The sequence below is a fragment of the Triturus cristatus genome, chromosome 2_2, assembly GCF_964204655.1.
Source record: "Triturus cristatus chromosome 2_2, aTriCri1.1, whole genome shotgun sequence".
In the NCBI taxonomy this organism is placed as follows: Eukaryota; Metazoa; Chordata; class Amphibia; order Caudata; family Salamandridae; genus Triturus; species Triturus cristatus.
Window position 1 is genome coordinate 513,672,584 of NC_140582.1, and position 23,266 is coordinate 513,695,849.

The window sequence follows — 23,266 nt, forward strand, 5'->3', positions numbered from 1 at the left end:
GAAATTTGAGGGTTGGGTCGGAATTGTCTGGCTCAGTGGGTAAAGTGGACTGCTGAAAGGGAATTCCAGTGGCAGGTGCATACGGGGTTCCACCCTTGGGTCTAGTGTTTCCTGACACTACGGCACAAATCTATGACTAGGCCAGACCTTGGCGTTTCTGGGCGGGCAGGTCCAGTCAGCCTGTCCTGTGGTGGATGAGAGTGATGTCCCCAGTTGGGCAACCTAGGGTCCCATGTGCGTCCTGGCACGTATTAGGGGTAGGCATTAACAAATGCACTGTTGCTTGTAGTTGTACAATGCCCGTGGGTGGGGGGTGGGGTTTCTTTTCTGGAGGTTCCCTTGTTCAAGTTCGTATTGAAGGTGTACACCATAGGAGGTCAGCGACGGGTAGGCAGGGACTAGCATTAGGCACCGGCACAAGATTATTCTGTCATGGAGACAGAGTCTAAATTCCTAACCTGGAATGTTCAGGCATGGGCACTTACACGAAGAGGCATAGGGTGTTAACCTTTCTAAAATGTCATCACATATCCATAGCGTGCCTCCAGGTAACACACCTGGATGACAATGGTGCTGCCAAGGTAGCCAAGAAGTGGCGAGACCAAACACATCATTCATCCTTCTCTACATATGCAAGGGGTACAATGATTTGGGTGGCTCCGGGCATACCGTTCACCCCAACTTATAGTGAGTCTGATATAAACGGCCGGCATGGCCTTCTGCGAGGCACGCTACACGGCAGAGAGATTACTATCCTGAACACATACGCTCTGAACACTGATGATCCCATGTTCTTCCAGGTCATCCGGGAACTATTGGCTAACGAATTAGACGCCCCGTTCATATGGTTGGGAGATTTTAATTCCGTCCTTTATGCTGAGCTGGATAGGCTTTCCCCAAACTCTGGAACTAAACCAAGAATGACACAAAAGCTACGAGACGTCATGCATGAGTTTGGTGTTCCGGACGTCTGGCGGGAGGTCCCCCCACCCTCACACTTTTCACATGTCATTCACTTACTCACGGAACGCACAGTAGGCTAGACCGAGTTCTGGTCTAGGAAGAAGAATGGATGACTGCTTCTTCTAGCTACCCCCCCCCCTCCCCCCTTGTTGATTATATACATTTAGCAGCGCACAGCTGTGGGAGCCTCTACTTATCAACCCTTTTTTCCCCACACGGGGTTATCGAGTAAGCTCTCTCCTTTGAAAAGGAGCCTAGAACATTGTTCACCAGTTTCACAGACAAATCTCGAACTTAACCAGCCAACCATGGCTGAAAATCTGGGTTTAAGCTATTCAGCAGATGAAATAAATGCAATTCTTTCCTTACCATCACTACTTCATAATAGCGATCTTACACAAACACTGGAACAAAATACAGATTGGGATGAACTTTCTGAAATGAAAAAAGAGCAAGTAAGGACTGCTATCCACGGCGTCATTATGACTGAATATCTTCGAGCCAATGCAGCACCAAGTGGCCTCTGGGTACATAATGCACCACGGATTTTTCTTAAAGATCTGGCTTTCCGCAAAGACTGGTCTGCGATTTCGTGGAAGTGCACGAGAGACTATCTAGTCCTGATTATCAAAACAGCTACGAGACTAACAGAAGCCTTAACTATCAAGATCCAATTAAGTGAAACAAAACTTAAGAACATGGTACAAATATCAGTCTACAAAAAAAGACTGGAGGAAATAAATAAAGAAATGAATGAGACCAAGGAATACATAACTAACAACAAAATACAGAAACTAGGAAAACACCTCAAACGCTTCTCCATGGAAAAAATGCACCCATATAGTAAAGAAGATTGCGAAATACCTGATTATCAGTCCGATACCGATACTAGTGGAACATCAACTGACAGCTCAGATTGGAATAATGCTGATACAAGACAACCAAAAAGAAACCGAGGGACTTACAGACGACAACAACAGCGTAGACCAAACACTTGGCGCACCCCTCAATATGGGAATCAACAACCAATTCCCTTTCAACCATATACACCGAATTTTCAGGGATGGATGAACCCGTTCACTACAGGACCCCCACCAATGGGACACTACATGGGACCATATATGCAGCAACCGTCTTTTTTAGGACGTGGCCAGACGAACCAGAGGGAACGGAGGAAAGGTGTCACGTGGGCAGACCAAGAAAGACAAGTCCAAACCAGGAGCATGTCCAACATGACCAAGGAGAAACCCGGAACAAGCACGACTCGCTTGTAATCAACCTAACCGATATAACCCTCACTGAGGTCCAAGAAAGAGTGCTTAATAAAGGACTCGGGTATGTATAAACCCCAAACCTAGATGTGTTCAAAACGAAATGTGAAGTCGCTGAATTCTGTAGAAAGCTAAAACTTAAAGCCTTCTTTTCTAACAAAGATACCGACAACAAGGAAGGAGATACACCGTTACGTCCCAAATCCACTTTTTCAGGCACATGCATCAAGCACAAAACCGGTCGCAAACGGGCAGATTCTCAGAATCTGCCCCTTTGCGACCGGTATTTTTGCATTTGGGATGCATCATCCCAAATGCACAAATCGCTATTTAAGGAATCTCAAAATAGCGATTCCTCAAATAGCGATAGCATTTAAGGAATCCCTAATTGAGATTCCTTAAATGCAATGCATTACAGTTTTAAAAATAGCGATTTCGCTATTAGCGTGAGCAAATTACCATGAAGCTGGACTTCATGGTAATTTGCGAAAACTTAGAAAAATGCACTTATTTGCTTTTTTCGAAGTTTCATGTTGCGCACACACATGCCCTTAGAGCATGTGTGTATGCAACATATGTGCAGAGTTAACATACATGGGTGCAATAGGGTGTCATTTTGACACCCTTGCACCATCGAAATTGCGGGAGCAATTTGCGAGTACCTACTGGTACTCGCAAATTGCTCCCGCAATCTCTAATTCATTCCTATGGGCCTGGAGGCCCATAGGAATGAATGGGAAGACATTCCTTAATTGCGACTCGCAATTTGCTAGTCGCAATTAAGGAATTTGTGGGAATCGCTATTTCTTTAGCGATTCCTACATGCATAGGGTTTTGCTATTCCTTAATTGCGATTCCTTAATAATCGCAATTAAGGAATCGCAAAACCCTATGATGATGCATGTGCCTGTTTGTCCACTGAACCACCAAATCCCCATTGAGCTTCAAACATTTGAGCAAGCCATAATGAAAGAAATTGGTGAACTTACACAATCAACAAAAAAACCATTTATGAATTTAACAAAAGCTGAAAAACAAGCTCTGGAAACATTGAGAAACAACAAAGACATGATAATAAAGCCAGCAGATAAGGGAGGAGGAATTGTTCTAATAAGCAAAGAAGGCTACAACCAACAATGCCTAGACTTATTATCTGATGATAAATTCTACACCATCATCACAATTGACCCCACACCAAAATTGCAACAAACAATAAAGATCATGGTAGAAGAAGCCGAAATCAACAGGTGGATATCACGTAACGAAGCAGAGTTTCTGAAAATGACCTCTCCAAAAATACCATACTTCTATTCCCTCCCCAAAATACACAAAGAGAGGAGACCACCTCCAGGCCGTCCAATCGTCTCCGGCATTGGATCAGTCCTAGAGCCACTTTCACAATTTGCGGACCAATTTTTGAAACCACTGGTTCAAAAGACACCAACCTACTTGAAGGACACTCGTGACCTACTAAATTTTCTCAAAAATGAAACCTTCTCCAGTGATACCATGCTCCTGGCGGGTTTTGATGTAGAAAGTTTATACACCAGCCTGCCCCAATAAAAAACCCTGGAAACTCTCGAGGTATTACTTTTTGATCAAGACTGGTCATACCAAACTCCACGGCATTTCATTTTACAATGCTGCACGTTGGCGCTCACCGAGAACTATTTTGAGTATGAAGGGAAACTGTACCAACAACGACACGGAACATCTATGGGCAGCACATTTGCGCCGAGCGTAGCGGGACTCTACGTAAGCGCCTTAGAAAAAATTTACATACATAATGCAAGGAACCCATACCAAACTAACATCCGATTCTGGAAGTGATATATCGATGATATCATGGTAATCTGGGAAGGTGACCAACAAAGTCTGAGTAACTTTCATGACTGGATGAATAAACAAGATGAGTGTTTAAGATTTACCTACACAGCTAACAACACACAGCTAGACTTCCTCGATCTTACTATCTACATTGAAGAGGACACTGTTAAGACACGAACCTTCTTCAAACCCACTGCCAGAAATAGTCTACTTTCATTCAACAGTTTTCACCCACGCCCGTTAAGAGAAAACGTACCATATAGCCAGTTCTTACGGCTAAAACGCAACTGTAGTGATCTAACAGAATATAAAAAACAAGCAAATGAAGTAAGCACTAAGCTTCTGAGAAGAGACTACCCAACAAAAATAATATCTAAATGTAAGAAAAGGGCCAGACATCAACCAAGGGATTAACTACTAGAAACAACACAGAGGAACCCTACCGATGATACACCTACTTGTGTCACGACCTACAGTGCAGCGAGCAATGCAGTCAAGAAAATAATTAACAAGAACTGGCGTATCCTGACCTCTGTTACCTTAAAATGGCATAAACCCAGATTTGCCAATAAAAGGACAAGGAATATAAAAGACATATTGGTACACACACGACCTCTAGCCCCCCGAAACCAACTAACACCTTGTGGGACTTACAACCAGTTACAGGACACTACCCGTGTGGACAATGCTCAGTATGTCACCTGACGACATCAACCAAGACTGTGCAACTAACACCGAACCTCTTGTGGACAATAAGACAACATACAAACTGTAATACATCTCATGTTGTCTACATGATTACATGCCCCTGCAACCTAAGATATATCGGCATGTCGTGCAGGAAAGTCAAATTGAGAATCTGCGAGCACAGAAGTAATGTGAAGTGCAAACGAGAGACCACAAAAATGAGCCGACATTACATTGAACAAAAACACTCTGTGGATGACCTCAAATGGATCATAATTGAAACATTAGTAGGAACAAAGAACAATGCAGAGAAAATCCTATTTGAAAGAGAACAGAGATGGGTACATCGTCTGAGCACAGACACCAAGGGCCTGAATGATAGCATACCCTGGTTGAACTTTAAGTAATATGACTGACATATTGCTACAAACCAGCTATGTCCCTCAAACTGATTAAAAGGATTTTGGTTGAAACGCTATGAGTTAGCATTGCACTCGACTTGCTCCGCCTTTTTCATGTGGCCATACATCTGTATTAGCCCTTCAGAACTTTACAAAAGTCAAATACCAGATTCACTTAGTTTTGTTGATAAAAACGACAAATCAATGTATAGTTCATTTCGTTCTCGAATTGGGCTTCCCTTAATTCATATTGAGGTTTTTATCTCGCGGGATTTAACCGCGAGCCCGACCCTTTTTTTCACATCACACTCCTGAGGAACACTATTCCTCTTAGTCCTCCCTCAATCTTCACTTACAGTGTATAAATCAGCCAACACGGGATCTCGTTCTGTACGAGCCCTGCAAGCCAGCGTCAGCACAAGTCGTGCTTAGCCCGCAGAGGAGGTAGGATCCACAAGGAAGAACCCTCTCTACGGCAACCAACTTCGTTGGAAACAATTATCTAACGGTATTTTCCACCCTGCCAACCCCTCTTTCCCTTTTCCCACCCCACCCCCCAACCCCACCCCCTCCCCCCTCCTCTTCTCCTTTTCCCCGCTTTTTTACCAAACAGGCTACGCGCTTACGGTGGCAACGCGGCAGCCGTAATACGGACCTGCGTTAAGGTAACCTCGCAACCGTTTCTCTTTCTTTTAAAGACACCAATCACTAAGGGGCTTAGCCGGATAAGAACGCACACTACCGCTCTTAAGATTAGCGATACCTCACGAGAGAACTATGATTTGATGCTTACTCCCATGGCTAAGATAATATTGCTGCAACAACGATGGTTTAGATAAAGGAACCCTCCTATATATACTAGTTAATCACTAAATCAGAAATATTATCCAAACACCCCCCCTCCTCCCCCCCCCCTCCTCCCCCCCCACTCCCTATGGCCACATTTTCATGGTACAATAAAGACTTGCCATTTTTATAGATTGCTTTACAGTATTATAAAGAATTGCCATTTTTACAAATTATCTGCTTTACCAGTACTTAGTAAAGTACCCGTATCATTGTTTGTCTCTTTTCAATTCCACTTGTCTTTTTGTTTGTAGGTAACACTAACCTTGAGGTACTGTTAGACCTCGTGTTTATGAAGACAATCATGAACCCCCTTTTTTAGAACTGGGCATTACCGGTTCTCACAATCACTAGGTCCTGAAGAACGCCCAAAGACCCCCTTCTGGGGCACTTGAAGGGCAGAAACATGTCGACCTTTTTTTGATCTGGACACTAAGTGCTTTGGTTACATTATTTGACCTATTGCACTGGTATTTTTATTTTTTTTAAAAATTCTCCTCACACACCGGCCAAAATAAATATCTTTTTTTGAGGGCAGTGTGAGTAAGACACTTTTAACGTCACCATATCACTTTTTTGCACAAATATCTCTGATCACTACTGAAAAATTAGTGGTTCCCTCCAGGTGGAGGAAGCATTGTACACAAAAGACCCAATGATAATGCTGACATGTATAAATAAAGCGGAGAATCAAGATAAACCGCTATACCACCTAAGATACGTGATTGAGGGTTCTCATAATACCTATTTAGGTATTGACGGTTAAATTAACGGTCAAAGAACCCATTCTTCAGTTACAAGTGATCCATTCCCTTTTGATTCGAGAAACACACCTGGATGACAATGGTGCTGCCAAGGTAGCCAAGAAGTGGCGAGACCAAACACATCATTCATCCTTCTCTACATATGCAAGGGGTACAATGATTTGGGTGGCTCCGGGCATACCGTTCACCCCAACTTATAATGTGTCTGATATAAACAGCCGGCATGGCCTTCTGCGAGGCACGCTACACGGCAGAGAGATTACTATCCTGAACACATACGCTCTGAACACTGATGATCCCATGTTCTTCCAGGTCATCCGGGAACTATTGGCTAACGAATTAGACGCCCCGTTCATATGGTTGGGAGATTTTAATTCCGTCCTTTATGCTGAGCTGGATAGGCTTCCCCCAAACTCTGGAACTAAACCAAGAATGACACAAAAGCTACGAGACGTCATGCATGAGTTTGGTGTTCCGGACGTCTGGCGGGAGGTCCCCCCACCCTCACACTTTTCACGTGTCATTCACTTACTCACGGAACGCACAGTAGACTAGACCGAGTTCTGGTCTCTGGTACTCCAGCTTTTCCTGTCACAGAAATAACCGACTTGGCACACTTCCTGTCCGACCATGTCCCGGGCGCGTTGCTTAGTGAAGTGGGGGACACTCATGCTGGGTCTGAGGGGATGGAGATTTTTGCCTGATATAATTGTAGATTCGGTGGGGAGGGCCGCCCTTTCAAAGGTGGTAACTGATTACTTGGCTGGGACCTGGGGGTGACCAACTGGGAGGGCAACCGAATGGGAGGCCCTCAAGGCAGTGGCACGGGCCGTTATGGGTCTGGTGTGTGGCGTGAGAAAACTGCTACTGGGGGAGCTTGACAGTGAAGAGAAAGCCATAGCTGCGATCCAGACGAGGGATCCGACGGACTCTGGTACGGGTGAGTATGAAAGTGCGCAATGCACGCGTATAGTGGATATCTGGAACAGACTAGACAAGTATACCCTTACACGGTATCGCCAGAGGCTGCATTCTGAGGGGGACAAATCAAGGCGTCTCCTGGCTTGGATCCTGCGCAGGGAACAGCCGACCCCACTGACAACCACCGTGATGTCCGCGGGAGGGAATCTAGTCCACAACAGAGCGGGAATACTGGAGGTTTTCTAATGGCATTTAAAGCAGGTTTACACTGCAGACCCAGGGATGACTGCTGATCGCTATATTCCCAGTGTCTGGACTTTTGCCCACGGGTGTGACGGAATTGGACGCTAAAATCACTATTGATGATATCCTAGAGGCTCTGCGAACTATGCTGGGTACCAAGGCCCCAGGATGGTTTTCTGGTGGCCTTTTTACAGGTGTATTCAAGCCAGCTGGCATCCCCTTTGCTGCAGGTGTATGAGGAGGCCTTTGAGACTGGGCTGCTGCCCCCGACCTTGCAAGAGGGTGAGATAGTTATGCTGCTTAAACCTGGGGGAAACAACAGAGATCCCGTGGCGTATCGGCCACTCACCATGATAAATTCAGATATCAAAATACTCTGCAAGGTCTTGGCATCCAGACTTGCCCGCATATAGCACACCTAGTTCCAGAGGACCAGTGTGGGTTCAAGTCAACTCGCAACACAGGTATGAACATCAGAAGGCTGATGCAAATTCTGCCCGAAATGGAACACAGCAGCGAGGAGCTAGCTCTTGTGTCCATAGACTTAGAAAAAGCATTCAATTCGGTCGAATGGAGGTACCTGCTGGTGGTGCTGAGGGTTGCCGGCTTTGGTCCTCGGTTCCGCCGCTGGGTGCAGATACTATATACGGCACCCAGTGCCAGGGTCCGAGACATAGCAATTTGTTAGTGTGGCGGCTTGAGAGGGGCACACGTCAGGGTTGTCCACTATCGCCTCTAATATTCACCCTGGCAATCCAGGCGCACAGGAAATGGGGGCTCTGGGGCATTAGCACGGGTGGAATTCCACTCATTATATCCCTATATGCAGACAATGCTTTGTTTTACGTCTCCTCGCCTCGGGAGGCCGTCCTACTGAGGAGTTTGGCGGGTGTTAAAGATTGCGGCTAAATGCTCACAAATCATTGCTCTTTTTATTTGGCTCGGTTGGCCCGCCTTCCCTGGGCCGACCTCCCACAGCTGGGTCTGCGATGGGAGACAGAGCACTTCAGGTACCTGGGTATACAAGTGGCAATAGAGGATGCACAACTACTGCAACTCAACGTCTTCAAGACAATTGACGCTCTGAAGCGATCGGTGAGCCTCCCTCTATCCTTAATGGGCAGACTGGCGGTGGCCAAAATGGTGGTGCTACCCTGCTATCTATCATTGTTACAAAACGTGTTATACCCAGGTGGATATTCAGAACGCTGGACTCTATACTAATAGAACTTTACTGGGCAGGACGCCGAAGCAGAGTGGCACTTGCCACACTGACCCGCACATATGAAGATGGCGGTCTTGAGGCATTGAAACTGGATCTTTATTATTTTGCCACACAGCTTCAGCATGCTGCTCGTTGGCTAGACGAAGGGGACAATTGGAACAAGGGGTTGCTACGCGATAGGACACCAACTGTTAGCCTGCCGTCATTGTTGCTGGAGGCAGCGTCAATATCTGAAGCAGTCCCATACGTGGTGAGGCAGACTGGGCGCATCTGGCAGACCTTTGTGGAGTGAATCTTAAAGCATGCTCCGTTTCACCGGGAGCTATCTGTGTAGGACCTCGCCCCGGTTAGGAGGGTGATGTCCAGCATGTCATATAGGGCGTGGCAGGAGGGGGGATGCGGTATGCTGGCAGACCTGTATCAAGGCGAGAGCTTTATCACTTACAAACAGGTGTGCGGAGACTTTGGGCTGGGGCAAGGATAATACTTGCAATACGCTAGACTGTCCAACGTATCTAAAGAGATATGGCCCACATACCCCTCGATCCCGAAACACACCCTAACCTTCGATGTAATACTTACATGCAGAGCTAGTAGACGCCTCATTCCCCTGTTGTATAAGCCCATGAGGTCAGATGCGGTGGAGCCGCCCCCAAGGGCGTTCGCTGCATGGAACGCAGATCTGGAGGAGCCCCTGGAGGTCGGATACTAGAGGACAGGGGGCGCGCTCACACGCACTATCTTTTGCAATGCACTCTGTAGACGGGTCCTTCATAATTATGCGCACCGCACATTAATGACCCCAGAGAGACTACATTGCATGGCCCCGGAGAGATCCAACTCGTGTTCTAGGTGCCACAGGGAAGGGGCCAACTTCCTGCATCTGACCTTGGAGTGCCCCGAAGTACGACTCGTCTGGACGGAGGTGGTAGAGAGGGTAAGGCGAAGCGTTAGTGGTCGTGTGAAATTGACGCCAACCCAATGTCTGCTGGGGCTCATACGTAAACCTAAAAAACAAAGCAAGACAGCATACTAGCTTCTGCAACTCCTTCTAGTGCTAGCACAACGTAGAATAGCGATTGTCTGGATGGGAGTACAGGCGCCTGAGGTCACAGCGTAGCTGAGAGGTGTGCACGAGTGGACACTAGCCACGGAGGTACATATGAAAGTGTGACGCAGAGACGAGAAGCTAGAGGAGGATATATGGGCATGGAGGGAACTCTGCCATGACTTGCTGGTCGAGGAGCCTCAGGTGAGCCCACAAAGTACATCTGGGGCGGCGATAGTACAAGCTCAGAAGGGTAGAGGGATTAGATATTTTTCATGCATGGGAGAACTACTATGTGATTGCTCATGATAAGTGTAATTATTGGGATGGCAACCAATGTGCCCAAGTCTATACTATCAATGAATTATGACATTGTATAGTACACCTGTGTTGTGTTACATAAAACGCACAAATAAAGTTAATAAAAAAAAAAAAGCCCCACACGTATCCCCTCCTGCAGTAGTGAGGATTTTATGGGGCGGGGCGTCTGAGTAGGTCGAGCATAAACAGTTATTCAGTTTTCGGATATTGATAGAGCAGCAACACGTGGTAATAGACTGGAGATCTTCTTCCTGTAACTTAAACTATAACACAGCATTCAGTTTTCTTTAGCTTGCTGGCATCCGAGATCTCAGTCAGTGAGCTTCCTGTCAGACATCTTTCCCCTTGGTTGATATTTTATTGTGAGTATCAGCTTTGCTATACTTTGTTTGTAGTTTAACGTTGAAATTAGTGGTGAGTGTGCCAGTGTTAACTAGTAAAAAGAAGATGATATGGAGACAGTCCTTATGTTTGAGTGGCAAAACACAGACCATGCACAATGTCCCTTGTGATATAGTGATTCCTGTTGCAAATGTAGTAAAACGTATCTGTGATCTAGTGACTGTCAAGGCAGAGCTTGCCATATATTGACTCCCGATGTAGGGTTTTCGATGTATAAATGGACTGTGCAGAATTAATAAGGTGCTTTTTCGCAGGACTGTGGGTGAGGGGTTAAGGAGAAGGGTGTGATAAAGACTGTCAAATTCCTCACATAATAAACCTAGTCTGGCATGCAGCGTTTTCAAATGAACCATTTACTCATGTTTTAATAAATATAATATTTTGTAAATGTGCCATTGCCAAACTCCATTAGTAGTATTTTAGACGCATTTCTTGAATACAAATGTTTAGTTTAAAATTGTTCTAGATTTAAAAAAATCATCAAATATACCATCCCGCTAGACATGTTAGTCTGTATAGGTGTGTACACATGGGCAAGTTGGACTTTGTCTCCTTACTGACTTTGATCCGCAAGATGTGGCTAATCAGTTTCTTTATGACACGATCTCCTGATAAATATGCAATGCCATTTCCCATGTTTTCTAAAATACCTTTACTAAATTAAATGTCTTGTTGGATTGAAGTTTTAATTGCATTCGAATGTATGACTTTCAATCTAGTTCAAGAATTTGTGTTGTATTAAAGATATTGCATTTCAGGATTGAATGGTTATTGAAATTTTTTCTTTGCATTTTCCCTGGTTATAGTTTGCCATGTACTGCCTTGTGCTGTTTTATAAAGTGTTAAAGGAGGAACTGAATCCAATCCAGCCTGTTGGCAAGTTCCTTTGCGTGAAGTTGGTGGTTTTTGTGTCATTCTGGTGAGTATATTTATCTTTCCAATACAAGTCTTTTTAGGTATTGCCTTTTAGACCACTTTATCTGATCTACTAGACCGATGTTTTCCAAAATATATATATTTATATAATATACATGTATACAGGGGTTTTTCGTCAGGTGTTTTTATCCATTAGTCTTTTACACTGTCAGTCACATTCTGCTCCCACCCACCACAGTATACAGCATGGGCCAATGGATCAGCTCATTTCATTGACTACCCTCTGTGTGAATGAAGTCACACAATGTGCACATCTGCTTTATAAATAGTTTTAGGACGGAAGGGCCAATCTGTGCTTTATTCAGATAAAAAAAATGTTTAAACAACTCATTGGTGCAGACCGTAATCGCTTGCCTCAGTGAAGAGCCCTGCATTTTTCCAATAAATGTGTGGTAATTAGTTTCAAGTCCTCACCCCATGACATACAAAGACGAAACTGACAGCTGGCCCAACAGTCCAGGTACATACAGTTCAAAATAAAATATCATATACATCTTGTGTGTGTTTAGTGTAGGAAGTCAACAGTCCTGACAGGCACACCAGATGTAGTCACACATCACCCTTAGGCCAGGCATGGACTGAGGTTATAAAATAAATGGGAGGAGACCGCTCAGACCTGTCCACACGTCCCTCCTCACCTCTGACGAGGCCCTGCGAAGCAGCGGGGCAAGTGACACGCCCGAGGAATTTTGTGACCCGGCGCTTCAGCACGCCAGTGGCAAAAGGACGACCACGCCTCAGACGCTGCAAGAAGCTGACGGCCTGCAGAGAAGGTGGGGGGCATGCAACCAGCAGCCAAGCATCAGGATCAAACTGACTCCTCTGATTCCTGACGTGCAACAGCTTCTGAAGCCACTGTGAGGTACTGGGTCACACACAACTTTAACAGCGCATGTGCCTGTTCATAAAGGCAACAAACAAGTAGTGTCTAATGAAACCAGCCTTCACCACAAAACCCAGCACAGTGCCACACATCTCTTTGAAAGGAAAGAAAAAAAAACATTGCAAACATAACTATCAAGGAAGAACTGTATTGTAAAGACAACAGAACTCCTAGTCAAGAGGGGAACGGACCAATATCAAACACACATACAGAAGTACACCACTGCTAGGTGAAGTCACCCCCAATCAAACCAAAAGGGGCAAGAATTATACACCACCCTCAAAATGGCAGATAAACCACCCAGCCAAGTTATCACAGAGCACGCACTCACATGTGTACTAACCCCGTTCAACGAACTGGCCGATCCTGCGAATGCCTCCCCCAGGTGAAAAACATGGACAGGGCGTTTGGACAAATGCCTCATAAGTACACGAGAGACCGATGGCGCCGTAAAACGCTTGTTACTTCTACATTACACAGAAGAAGAAATGTACCTCCTATTCAAGCACCTACCAAACACAGGCACACAATGCTCACTTTGACCCGCAATTAATTCTGGACATTGAGAGGCTCAAACTGTGTCAAGCCCGACAGCGGAAGGGTGAATCAATCTACACATTCTGCGCCAGGCTCCAGGAATTAGTGAGCACCTGCACAGCTCATGACCAGCTCAAAAAAATCCACGCTCAGTTAATTCAGGGATGTCGCAACAAAACGCAGTACGGCCTAATTCTAAGACAACCGAATACAAGTCTGAACGACATCTTAATCCTTGCGACGTCACACGACCTGTCAGGCGCAAGAGCCGACGAGATGGACCTGGCACTAGCACCGACGACCGATATGAATGTAGTCATCAAGACGGAACGAGCAGACGCCGTAAGGATGAAGGAGAAGGGAAATGCCCCCAGAGGGATGTCCACTTCAACCCCAGAAGCACAAGTGCGGGTACTGTGGGCGGGACCAACTTCCAGTCAACGCTTGCCAATCGTCAATTCCGAACATTACACAAGCTGTTCCCAACAGATCATATGCCATCAGGTCGGTGTAGAGAAGTCGAACCTGGGGCCAAAGTTAAGCCACTTCAGGAGAGCGAATACATATGTCAAGCTAACGGAATCAAATGCCTTCTCTATGTCTGCAAAGTCTACCCGTGGGGCATTCGATCCGGGCTGCTAGAGCAATGGCATTACGATGTCGGTGACGGACCCACACCTCATCTGTCTGTGGTGCCTGGAGCGCAATCATGACACCAAGCCGTGTCCTGATTGCTGGGCCATGACCCTGAAGTCTTTGAGGGAGCGATCTGAGGCTGCTAGCGGCCTGGCATGCAGAATCGAGGTCTCAGTAGAGGAGGACACAGGATTGTTTGCAGAGCCTGAAGTCCTATTCCAAGCTTCCAGGACACTCTGGTAAGAGGCACAGAAAAAAAGAGTGAGAAGTTGAATCGCTCTTCGACTTTTTCTCGTCCATCGGCCGACGAGACAAATGAACATCGGCACTCGAGGCATCATTCTTCGGAGCCGGAGCCTGTGCCGACTGCACCTCCCTGACTTTCTGGGAACCGGAGCGACCCCCACTCAACTCAAAGAGATTTAAGAGGCCATGTATCTCATTTTTGGGTGGGCCGACCATGTCGACGTTCCTTCGGGTCCTTCTTTGGCGCCTGCAGCTTCAGCCCCGGTGGGCCCCCAGGGATGCATTTCTGTATCTGAATCGACACCGGTCGTACCATCTTGACCTTCCCTGGTGCCGGTCCCGATAATGACTCTTCTGGCGCTGGTTGATGCCCCCATTGAGATACCCGACTCTGACACAGAGCTGGATGTGGGGCCCCCGATTCTGATGCGGGCAGGAACTGGGCTTTCTAGGTCCGAGACTGAGTCCTATTCCCATGGGCTAGGACTCAGGGAGGAATTGAAGAGGTCTTGGGACTCCGAATAATACCAGCCATACATAGAAGAGGCAAATATGGACTGGAGAGAGGAACTGGGTGGACTGGATAATTCTCCAGAGACTGGTATGCTTTTTCCCTGTATGGTGGCTATGCAGGAGGGAGCCTCATATGCAATGGTGGTGCGGAAGGCAGCTGTGGTCCTGGACCTTCAGTTGCCCTCAGTGGCAGTCAAAACAAACATCTTGACAGAGGTGCTGCAACCAGGAGTCTCCTCATCAGAACTGCTACTCCCGTTAAAGGATGCTCTCACTGACTTCCTGTTGGGGACCGGGTCCAAAACCACCACAGCGGCTCCTGTGAATAGGACGATCACCTGCCATCGCCCCATACCAGGTGACCCAAACATCCTCACGTAACACCCTACCCTGGAGAGCTTGGTGGTACAAGCCTCGACTTCCCAGGACGAATTCCCTACCTCTCCCCAAGACCGGGAATCCAAAAGGCTGGACTCTTTGGGGAAGACAGATCTTCTGCCAGTGTAGCTTTGCGATCTGTGAACACTACATGCCTATTGGGCTATTACTCCCACACTCTTTGAGAACGGTTGCGCAAGTGCTGCCACAGGTCCCGGAGGAGGCCCAGGCCGTACTCTGACTGTTGCCGCTTTGAGAGACGCAGCAAAGTTCGCAATTTGTTGTAGATTTGACATGACCGACTCACTGGGCAGAATGGTTTTGTCAGCAGTGGCCCTGAGGTGCCACACCTGGTTGAGGACGACTGGCTTGTTGGGGGATGCCTAAGCTTCCCTTATGGACATGCCCTTTGATGGTCCCCGTCTCTTCGGAGACAAGACAGACTCTGCGCTGGAGCGCTCTAAGGACTTGGAGGATATGGCCAAGTCCTTGGGCCTCTCGGCTGCCCCACATCACCCCTAGTCTGCCTGTTGCTCCTTTTGTGGCTACAGAAAGGGCTTCCAACCGCCCCAATATCCTGCCAGCCACCGAGCCACCGTGCTTCTGTTTGAACAAGGGCATGGTTCCTACAGACCTGGAGGGTCTGTTAGCCAGCAGCATAGTCCGTTCCCCCCAACCCCCCCCAACTGCAGCCTCCAAGTCTTCCTAATCCGCCCCTTTACCACCATGGGCATCTAGTTGGTGGCAGGATTTGCAATCACCTGCCCCACTGGCAGTCCATAACATTGAACAGGTGGTTCTTGCACATTGTCCAAAGGGGCTACTTCCTCCCCTTTAAAACTAACTCTCCCTCCATGCCACCATCGCATGACTGGCTGCCGGGGGATTGTTTGACCCTGCTCCATGAGGAAGTCGAGGCTTTTTTGACCAAGGTTCCGGGCCAGAAGTCAACTGTGGGTGCTATTCCTGCTTCTTCGCCTTCGTCCTATCCTAGACTTCGGAGCCCTCAACTTCTTCCTCAACAGGAAAAATTCATGAGGGTGACACATGCCAGATGGCATATGTGGGCCCTGCAGTGGGACCTGAAGTTCCAGTGGGTGCAGCATCAGGGGAATCTCTCCTACTTGGTCCAGATGTCAAAGGGAACAACAAAAGTTGTGCACTGGTGGCTAACCAACTGCGATTGGGTAAGAGGCAGACCCCTCATCCTTTCCCAACCAGATCTGATAGTAGTCACGGATGCGTCACTTCTAGGATGGTCATCTGGGAGTGTTGGAGATCAGAGGACTCTGGTCTCTGGCGGAATTCAGACTCCACATCAACATACTGGAGCACTGAGCGAGCCACATGGCATTTGAAGCCTTTCTACCCTCTATCAAGGGAAGGCTATTGCAGGTGTTCACGGGCAACACCACTGCATGTGGCAACAAACAGGGCGTGGTGGGGTTGTGGACCTTTTGTCAAGAGGCCCTGCGTCTCTAGACTTGGCTGAAACAGCAGAGCATTTCCCTGGTGGTTAAACACCTGGCAGATTTGTTGAGCTGTCGATGCCTTGTGGATCTCGAAGGCCTTCTCCAACAGAGGGGGCTCAAGGTCTCTTTAAACAGTGGAGAGAGTCTTGGTTGGTTCTGTTCGCCTCTGTAGAATGTGCAATGTCAGCAGTTTTGCGCTCTAGAGTTTCCAAGGTGGCTCTCACCCTGAGTCACTTTTTGTCTTGAGTGGAGCTCAGGTCTACTGTATGCCTTGTCACCCATAGCACTCCTGCCCAGAGTTCTCAAGAAGATCAGGATCGACCAGCCCAAGTCATCCTCATTCATGTGGCTCCAGACCGGGCAGGGAGAGTCTTGTATCTCAAGCTCTCGAGCATGGCTATCTATCCTCTGATCAGGCTGCCCCTTTGGGAGGATCTGTCACAGCAGCAGGGGAGGGTTCTCCACCTCGAACCTGTCCAGTCTCCGCATCGTGTGGAGATTCAGCTGTAGCAGTTGACAGCTTTTGACCTTCCTTCTGAAGTCTGTAATGTGATTATGGCAGTCAGGCGTTCCTCCACCAAGACAGCATACACCTGCAGTTGGAAAAAAATGTGTGGCATGGTGTGCAGAAAATATATTGATTTTGTTTCTGCTCTTCTTTTTGAAGTTTTGCTTTTGGCTCTTTCCCTTGCCCAGCAGGGCTCTGCAAAGGGTACCACAAAGGGATGTCTTTCTGCTCTGTCTGCCTTTTTGCAGCTGCCTGACCAACCCTCCTTGTTTAAATTCCCTATTGTACATAGGCTTTTGAAAGGTCTTGTCCACCCATCCCCCCCCCCCCCCATCACCATACCTCACCTTAATTTGATTCTGATGTTTATGTGTTCTGTGTTTGAGCCTCTACACAACTGTCGATTCTGGCTCCTCATGCTCAAAACAGCTTTCCTGGTGGCCATTGCATCCACCCATAGAGTGAGTGAGTGAGCTGAAGGCATTGTCCTCCAAGCAGTCATATCTTTCTATCCCCACTGACAGTGCTGCTTCACACCAGGGCATCCTTTCTGCCGAAAGTGGTCACACCATTCCATGCCTTCTATGCTCCTCCACAAACGAAGAGGTGCGACTCCACCGTCTTGACCCAAAAAGATCATTGTCTTTCTGCTGTGACCACACACAGGAGTTCCAGGAGGACGACCAACTCTTCATTGGGTATGTTAGTGCGAAGAAAGGTCGGGCGGTGCAGAAGCACACAATCTTTCGCTGGATCGTGCTTTGCATCAAAATCTGCTATGCATTGGCCAAGAAGCAACCTCCTGAAGGCTTGCAAGCTCACTCCACAAGAGCCAAAGCTCCGACCACTGAGTTAGCTCGCAGAGTTCCAGTTGTGGTTATCTGCCAGACAGCAACGTGGGATTACCCGCACACGTTCATCAAACATTACTGTCTGGACAGTCAGATCCGTAGAGGAGGACAATTTCCCTTTTCAGTCCTGCAGGATTTCCTAGTCTGAAATGGTCTGCAGACCCTCGTCCGAGGATGGTATTGCTTGGGTATCTATTCAAAGATAAGGAATCAGTGGCTAGAAGTCTTTATCAGATGAACAAGTTACTTACCTTCAGTATCACCTTATCCAGTGAAAACTATACCTAGCCGCAGATTCCTTACCGACCCACAAATCCTCTCCAGTCTGCAGACACATTTCTAGGGTCAGGGCTGATCCCTTTCAGGGACCTAGTTTGGACATACCAGTATCAGTGTGCTTCATGGCTCTGCGCGTTTGGCGTGGAATGTCCTCAAAATTAAGTGATGCCAGCATGCCTGGGTGGCGCCTATATAGGTGCCACATGACGTCGCTTCTGGTGTGGGCGATGCCATGTGGAGCCGATTTGATGCCACCTACCGGAGTGCAGGGGTACTGCTCACAAAAAATCTTTCAGATCCAGTGTGACACCTGGGGAAATTCAAAGGTAAGGAATCTGCAGCTAGATATTGTCTCTACCAGATAAGACAATACCGAAGGTAAGTAACTTGTTTGACTCTGCCTTGAGTCACACCATCTTCGCTTCATCCACCACGATGCGCATAGCTGCTCCTCCGCCAGGTCAGTGTTCCCTCCCCAGGTGAGATTAGGATCTGCAGCAAACCGTCCCTCTAGCTGACTGATCAGCAAACTAGTGATCTCCCCCCTTAGGGTTAGCCAACAACACCTCTCGGAGGGTGCCCTGGGAGGACACTGTACCCTGATTTTCTTGGAGGTAGCAATCGAGCGTCTAAGATATGTGGCATAAATTCGGCATCAAAAAGTGAACATGCCAACGGGCGCCAGAGCATAGGTGCTCGGTGTTGAGTAGATCACAGTGTAAGCAGGATTGGGAGTGGTCTGGATATTCACAATGTTGTGCATATTTGTGTTGGTAACAAAGAAATAGTCCAGTTACGAGGAGGTGTTGTGTGCCCCAGAATAGAATGTATACTTGTGTACATTTGGATGAAACCGCCATCCGGTTTCGACCAGGCTCAATGGTGCCAGAATGTGCTGCAGCAGTGAGCGAGTGGCACCCTCACCACGCGCCCCTGAGATCGATCGCCACTTCCGCTACCCCATTCCAACCCTACCCCCAGTAACACCGTTCCCGGTGAGAGGTCTCCCAGCAATCTTGTGATCACCTCGAGGAAGGATACTGTCAGTGGGGGTGGGGCATAGACAGACATTAATACGTGTTAGCTGTCTATCATGAAGGTGCAGTGTCAGCGCCACGTATCTGCCTGTAGGAAACTGGCTCTCTGTACAGTGTACTAAAATGAAGTAGACTATGTAGAGAGTCTGGGGAATCTCCAATTTGTATTCAGAGGTACAAGTAGATAATACTAGCTCTCTTTTGTGCTAGTGTGGGCGAGCAGTTAGGCTTTTTCAGAGGGTAGTGTTAAGCATGTGTTTTTACACACAGTGGCAATAAATGAAACACACACTCAATTAATAAATCCGAGACCAGTTTATAAAAATAATACTTGGTTATATTTATTTTGTAGAATGACAGAACTTCATCTTAGGCAAATAGGTTTTGCAATAAAAATACTTTTCAATATCAAAAGTGGATACTTAGTGCAAATTTTCAGACTTTGCAATGTTAACCTATGGGATAAAGAAAACATTCAGCATACATATAGGTAACATCGACTTACCACACCAGTCTTCGGGAGTTAAGGTGTGCAGGGTACGAATATGGTGATGGGCGCCCAGTACAACTCAACGAAGAATGGAGCAATTGAACAGAGGCTGCTTACTGGTAAGAAGCAGCTGCTTGGGTAGCCTGTCTTTGTGGGTTGAAACAAGCACTGGGTGGGGTCCAAAGCAGCACCAGCACTACACCACCAGCGGCAGAGGGGTGCAGCCTCAGACCAGGAGACCAGCCGAAGGAAACAAACAGCTGGAGAAGTAAGTTGTGATGCTCAGGGACACTTTTGGTCCGCTTCACCAAGGCCCAGGGCCGGCGGGTGCTGAGGTGTCTTTTGATGTTGGAAATGGCTTACCGGGGCAGGTCGCAGTTGAGGGGGTCTCTATGCAGAGGCTGCAGGAATGGTTGAGGAGTCCAGGAGACCCTTGGTGGACTTGGCTTTGTAGTGCTGGGGAACCTCACTAGGGCGGGTGGGCAACATTGACTTGGGCCGGAAGCGTCTAGTGCATAGGTGAAACCGGGAGCAGGGTTTTGCGGTTCTTCAGGTCACAGAGGCCTTGCTTGTAGTTTGTTGCTGGTGTTCAGATCTGCTGTTCTCGAGAGATCTTGATCTTTGTTGCAGGAAGGCAGTCCTCCTAAGGTTTTGGAGGTGGCTGGGCTGCAGGAGGAGTCGTCTTTTGGTGCAGGATTGTCGAGGGCTGTAGTGTCCGGATCTTCTTAGGTCGTCAAACTGAAGTTCAGGGTTTGGGGATGCCACCTAAATACTAGATGTAGGGGTGTTACGAGGGAGTGACGGATAGTGGCCAATGGGTCTCTTACCTGGGGTTTCTTCACCCTTAATTATGCACACCTCGGGCGGGTCGTCCTGCCTATGTAATAACTATGTCAGTGTTTCTTTATGTGCACTCTTAATTATGATGTACCTTTTTATACTCCATTGACATTGTGGCATGACAGTGAGTGACATTGATTTGAATTACTGTAACGTTACAAAATGATAACAATTAAAAAAAGTAATAATAATTATGCACACCTCCTGTGGGAGGTGGATATAGCTCTAGCCCTGATTGGAGGGGTCCCACCATCTTCAAGATGGTAGGCATTGAAAAGTGTACTTCACCTCACCTCCATCACCTGAAGGGTGGAGTTGGCAGACCTCTTATTCTTTCTAAGTTTTCCCGCCCATTCTCCACCCAAAAAGGGGGTGAGTACAAAAAGGAGGGGGCCTGCTCCCTCTAACAGGTGAGGCTGGGGTCGCATTTCAAAGACAGCAAAGTCTTTGAAGCTCCCTGCCACGGATGGCTTTTCATGACCGTGGGGGTGTGAACACCTCCCTCCAGGAGAGGCATTGTTCTCGACCTCTGAGCACGCAGGCACTTACCCCATGAAGTCCGATCACTGCCTGGTGGTAGCAGGCTGGGTTAGGCCAGTCGGTGACCACACTAAGAGTGGGTAGGTTCCTGTGTTGTTTTGTGTTTCTGGTAATCCAATATTTTCCAGTATTGTATCTTTTATAGATTCACATGCTTGAATCTTCCCCGCCGTCATGGTGGGAGTCCCACGGTAACAGTAAAATAGCAGTACAAATCTAAAAGGACAGTCTCCTTTGAGAATCAACAGTATTTAGTAACCAGTTAACCTCATTAAGGAACATTCAAACTCCAGCTAATCACTTTGCAGACCCCTGAGTATCCATCCCCTGCAGAGCCACCATACCTCAGATTTCTTCCTGCACGTCGTGTGTTAGGGAGTCCCCCTGAGCTCCGCTCAGTCACAGTGTTTCTACTTTTAACTCTTCAACTTTCAACTGGCAGTTCTCTTTCCTCAACCTTCTCTTTAACTGAGGTGCTGCTAGAAAGTGAGTTTTCTGCTTATTTTCTATATTTTCTACAGAATGTCAGAGTCTAAAAAAGGGCTGTTCAGGCCCTGCAAGACTTGTGGAAAGTCCAGGCTGTTCTCAGAGGATCCTCATAAGGAGTGCTTATATTGCCTTTATCCAGAGCACAAGCCTAAAAACAGTAAGCACTGCCGGACTTTTTCTTCAGAAACCCTCAAAGACCGTGAGAGAAGGCTTCTTATTTGGCTTCAGAAGAAAAGATCTATGAGGGATTCTGACTCAGAGAGTGAGGAGAGGCCTCATTCCTCCTCAAAGAAAAGGAAGGAAGAAGATCCATCTTCTGGTCAGAGAGATCCGAAAAAACAAAGATCAATGAGCAAGGAGTCTTCAGTGGCAAAGGGAGGTAAAAAAGGTCAACCTGGCTCTTCTCAGACCCAAAAGAATCTGGCTCTGCTCCTCCTTCTGCCCCACTTACTCCCTCACAAAAAATCCGCCTGTCGTCGGACCCGTCGGTGAGGCATTCGCCGCCTACGACCGTTGAAAGGAAGACTCTGTCGACGGTTTCGTCAGCGAAATTGACAACATCAACGGTAAAGACGACAACGGCTGTCTCGTCGACGAAGACAGAAGTAGTGATGTAATCGGCAGCTTCTGTAAGGAGTTCTTTGTCGACGAGAGCTTCACGTCGACGGTCCAATTGTATGCTGTGCCGTCGTCGAGCGTCTCTGCCCCATCGACGGATACTTCCCCACCGTTGTCACAGTCCCTGGTGACGATTCCTTCGGCGATCCTGTTGACGAGGAAAATGGTCATACCAGTTTTGAAATCTCTTTTACAAGACTCTGTCTGCCTGAAGGTCTGTTTGGCCCTGCCTACAGCCCCTCTCAACTGTGTGAAGTGCCAGGAATCTGATGAAGAGGATCAGCCAGATAATCCTTCGACTTACTTTGAGGGTGACTACTCCTTGCAGAGAGACGCTCGGGTGCGCAACGCCTGGATACCTTCCAGGAGCACTACCCATATTATGAACAGAAGGAGGAAGCTTGTCAAGAACCCTCCATCAATGTGCCAGTGTCACTAGTCACGGACTTACGTTTCATGCTAGATAACTACTACAAGCGACTCCCTGAAGCCAATGTGGCCCAAAAATCGGTTTCTAGCCAGGAGGAGCCTGCCATGACACCAGTTCAGGAAACCCCACTGGCTCCCTGGAAACAGAAGTCCTTACCTCCTCTGCAAATCTCATGTAGGGCATCGGACAGTGGAGACCATCATCTGGGAGAGGGAGGGATATGATGTCCAAGGCGAGTGGATGGACTGCGTAGCGCATACGCCGCCTTCTCCTACGTTGCCATTAGCAGACCCTCCACCTGCAGACATCGGCAGCTTCCACAATCTGCTTGAAAGAGCTTCAAAAGCTTCGACCTTCCTATGCCCTTCAAGCAAGTGGAATGCTTCTTGTACAATTTTTAAGGCTTCCACTCATTGTTCGGTTAGGGGAATCCCTATTATCGACATCTTGTGGCAGGAAGGTATCAAGCTGACGAAAAATCCAGCGTCTGTGCCAGCAGTCATTCCAAAGCTGGATAAGAAGTACCGGGTGCCAGAAGACTCTCCGACATGTCTCATTGGCCATCCGAAGCCTGATTCGGTAATAATGCAGGCTGCTCAGTGAAGATAAAAAAAAACCTGCTTCTCCATGTACCACCACCCCGCCGGACAAAGAGGGGCGTAGG

At 47.5% G+C, this 23,266-nt stretch overlaps 1 protein-coding gene across 2 annotated transcripts in view; it reads left to right on the plus strand.

Annotated features, from left to right (window-relative positions):
• The window catches only part of TMEM184C (transmembrane protein 184C), a 265,505-nt gene that overhangs the window by 158,205 nt on the left and 84,034 nt on the right, over window positions 1-23,266 (plus strand). For both annotated transcript variants that reach the window (XM_085641631.1, XM_085641630.1), the window contains exon 7: window positions 11,726-11,838. In XM_085641631.1, the coding sequence (XP_085497757.1) occupies window positions 11,726-11,838 (113 nt within the window). The remainder of the gene's footprint in view (window positions 1-11,725; window positions 11,839-23,266) is intronic.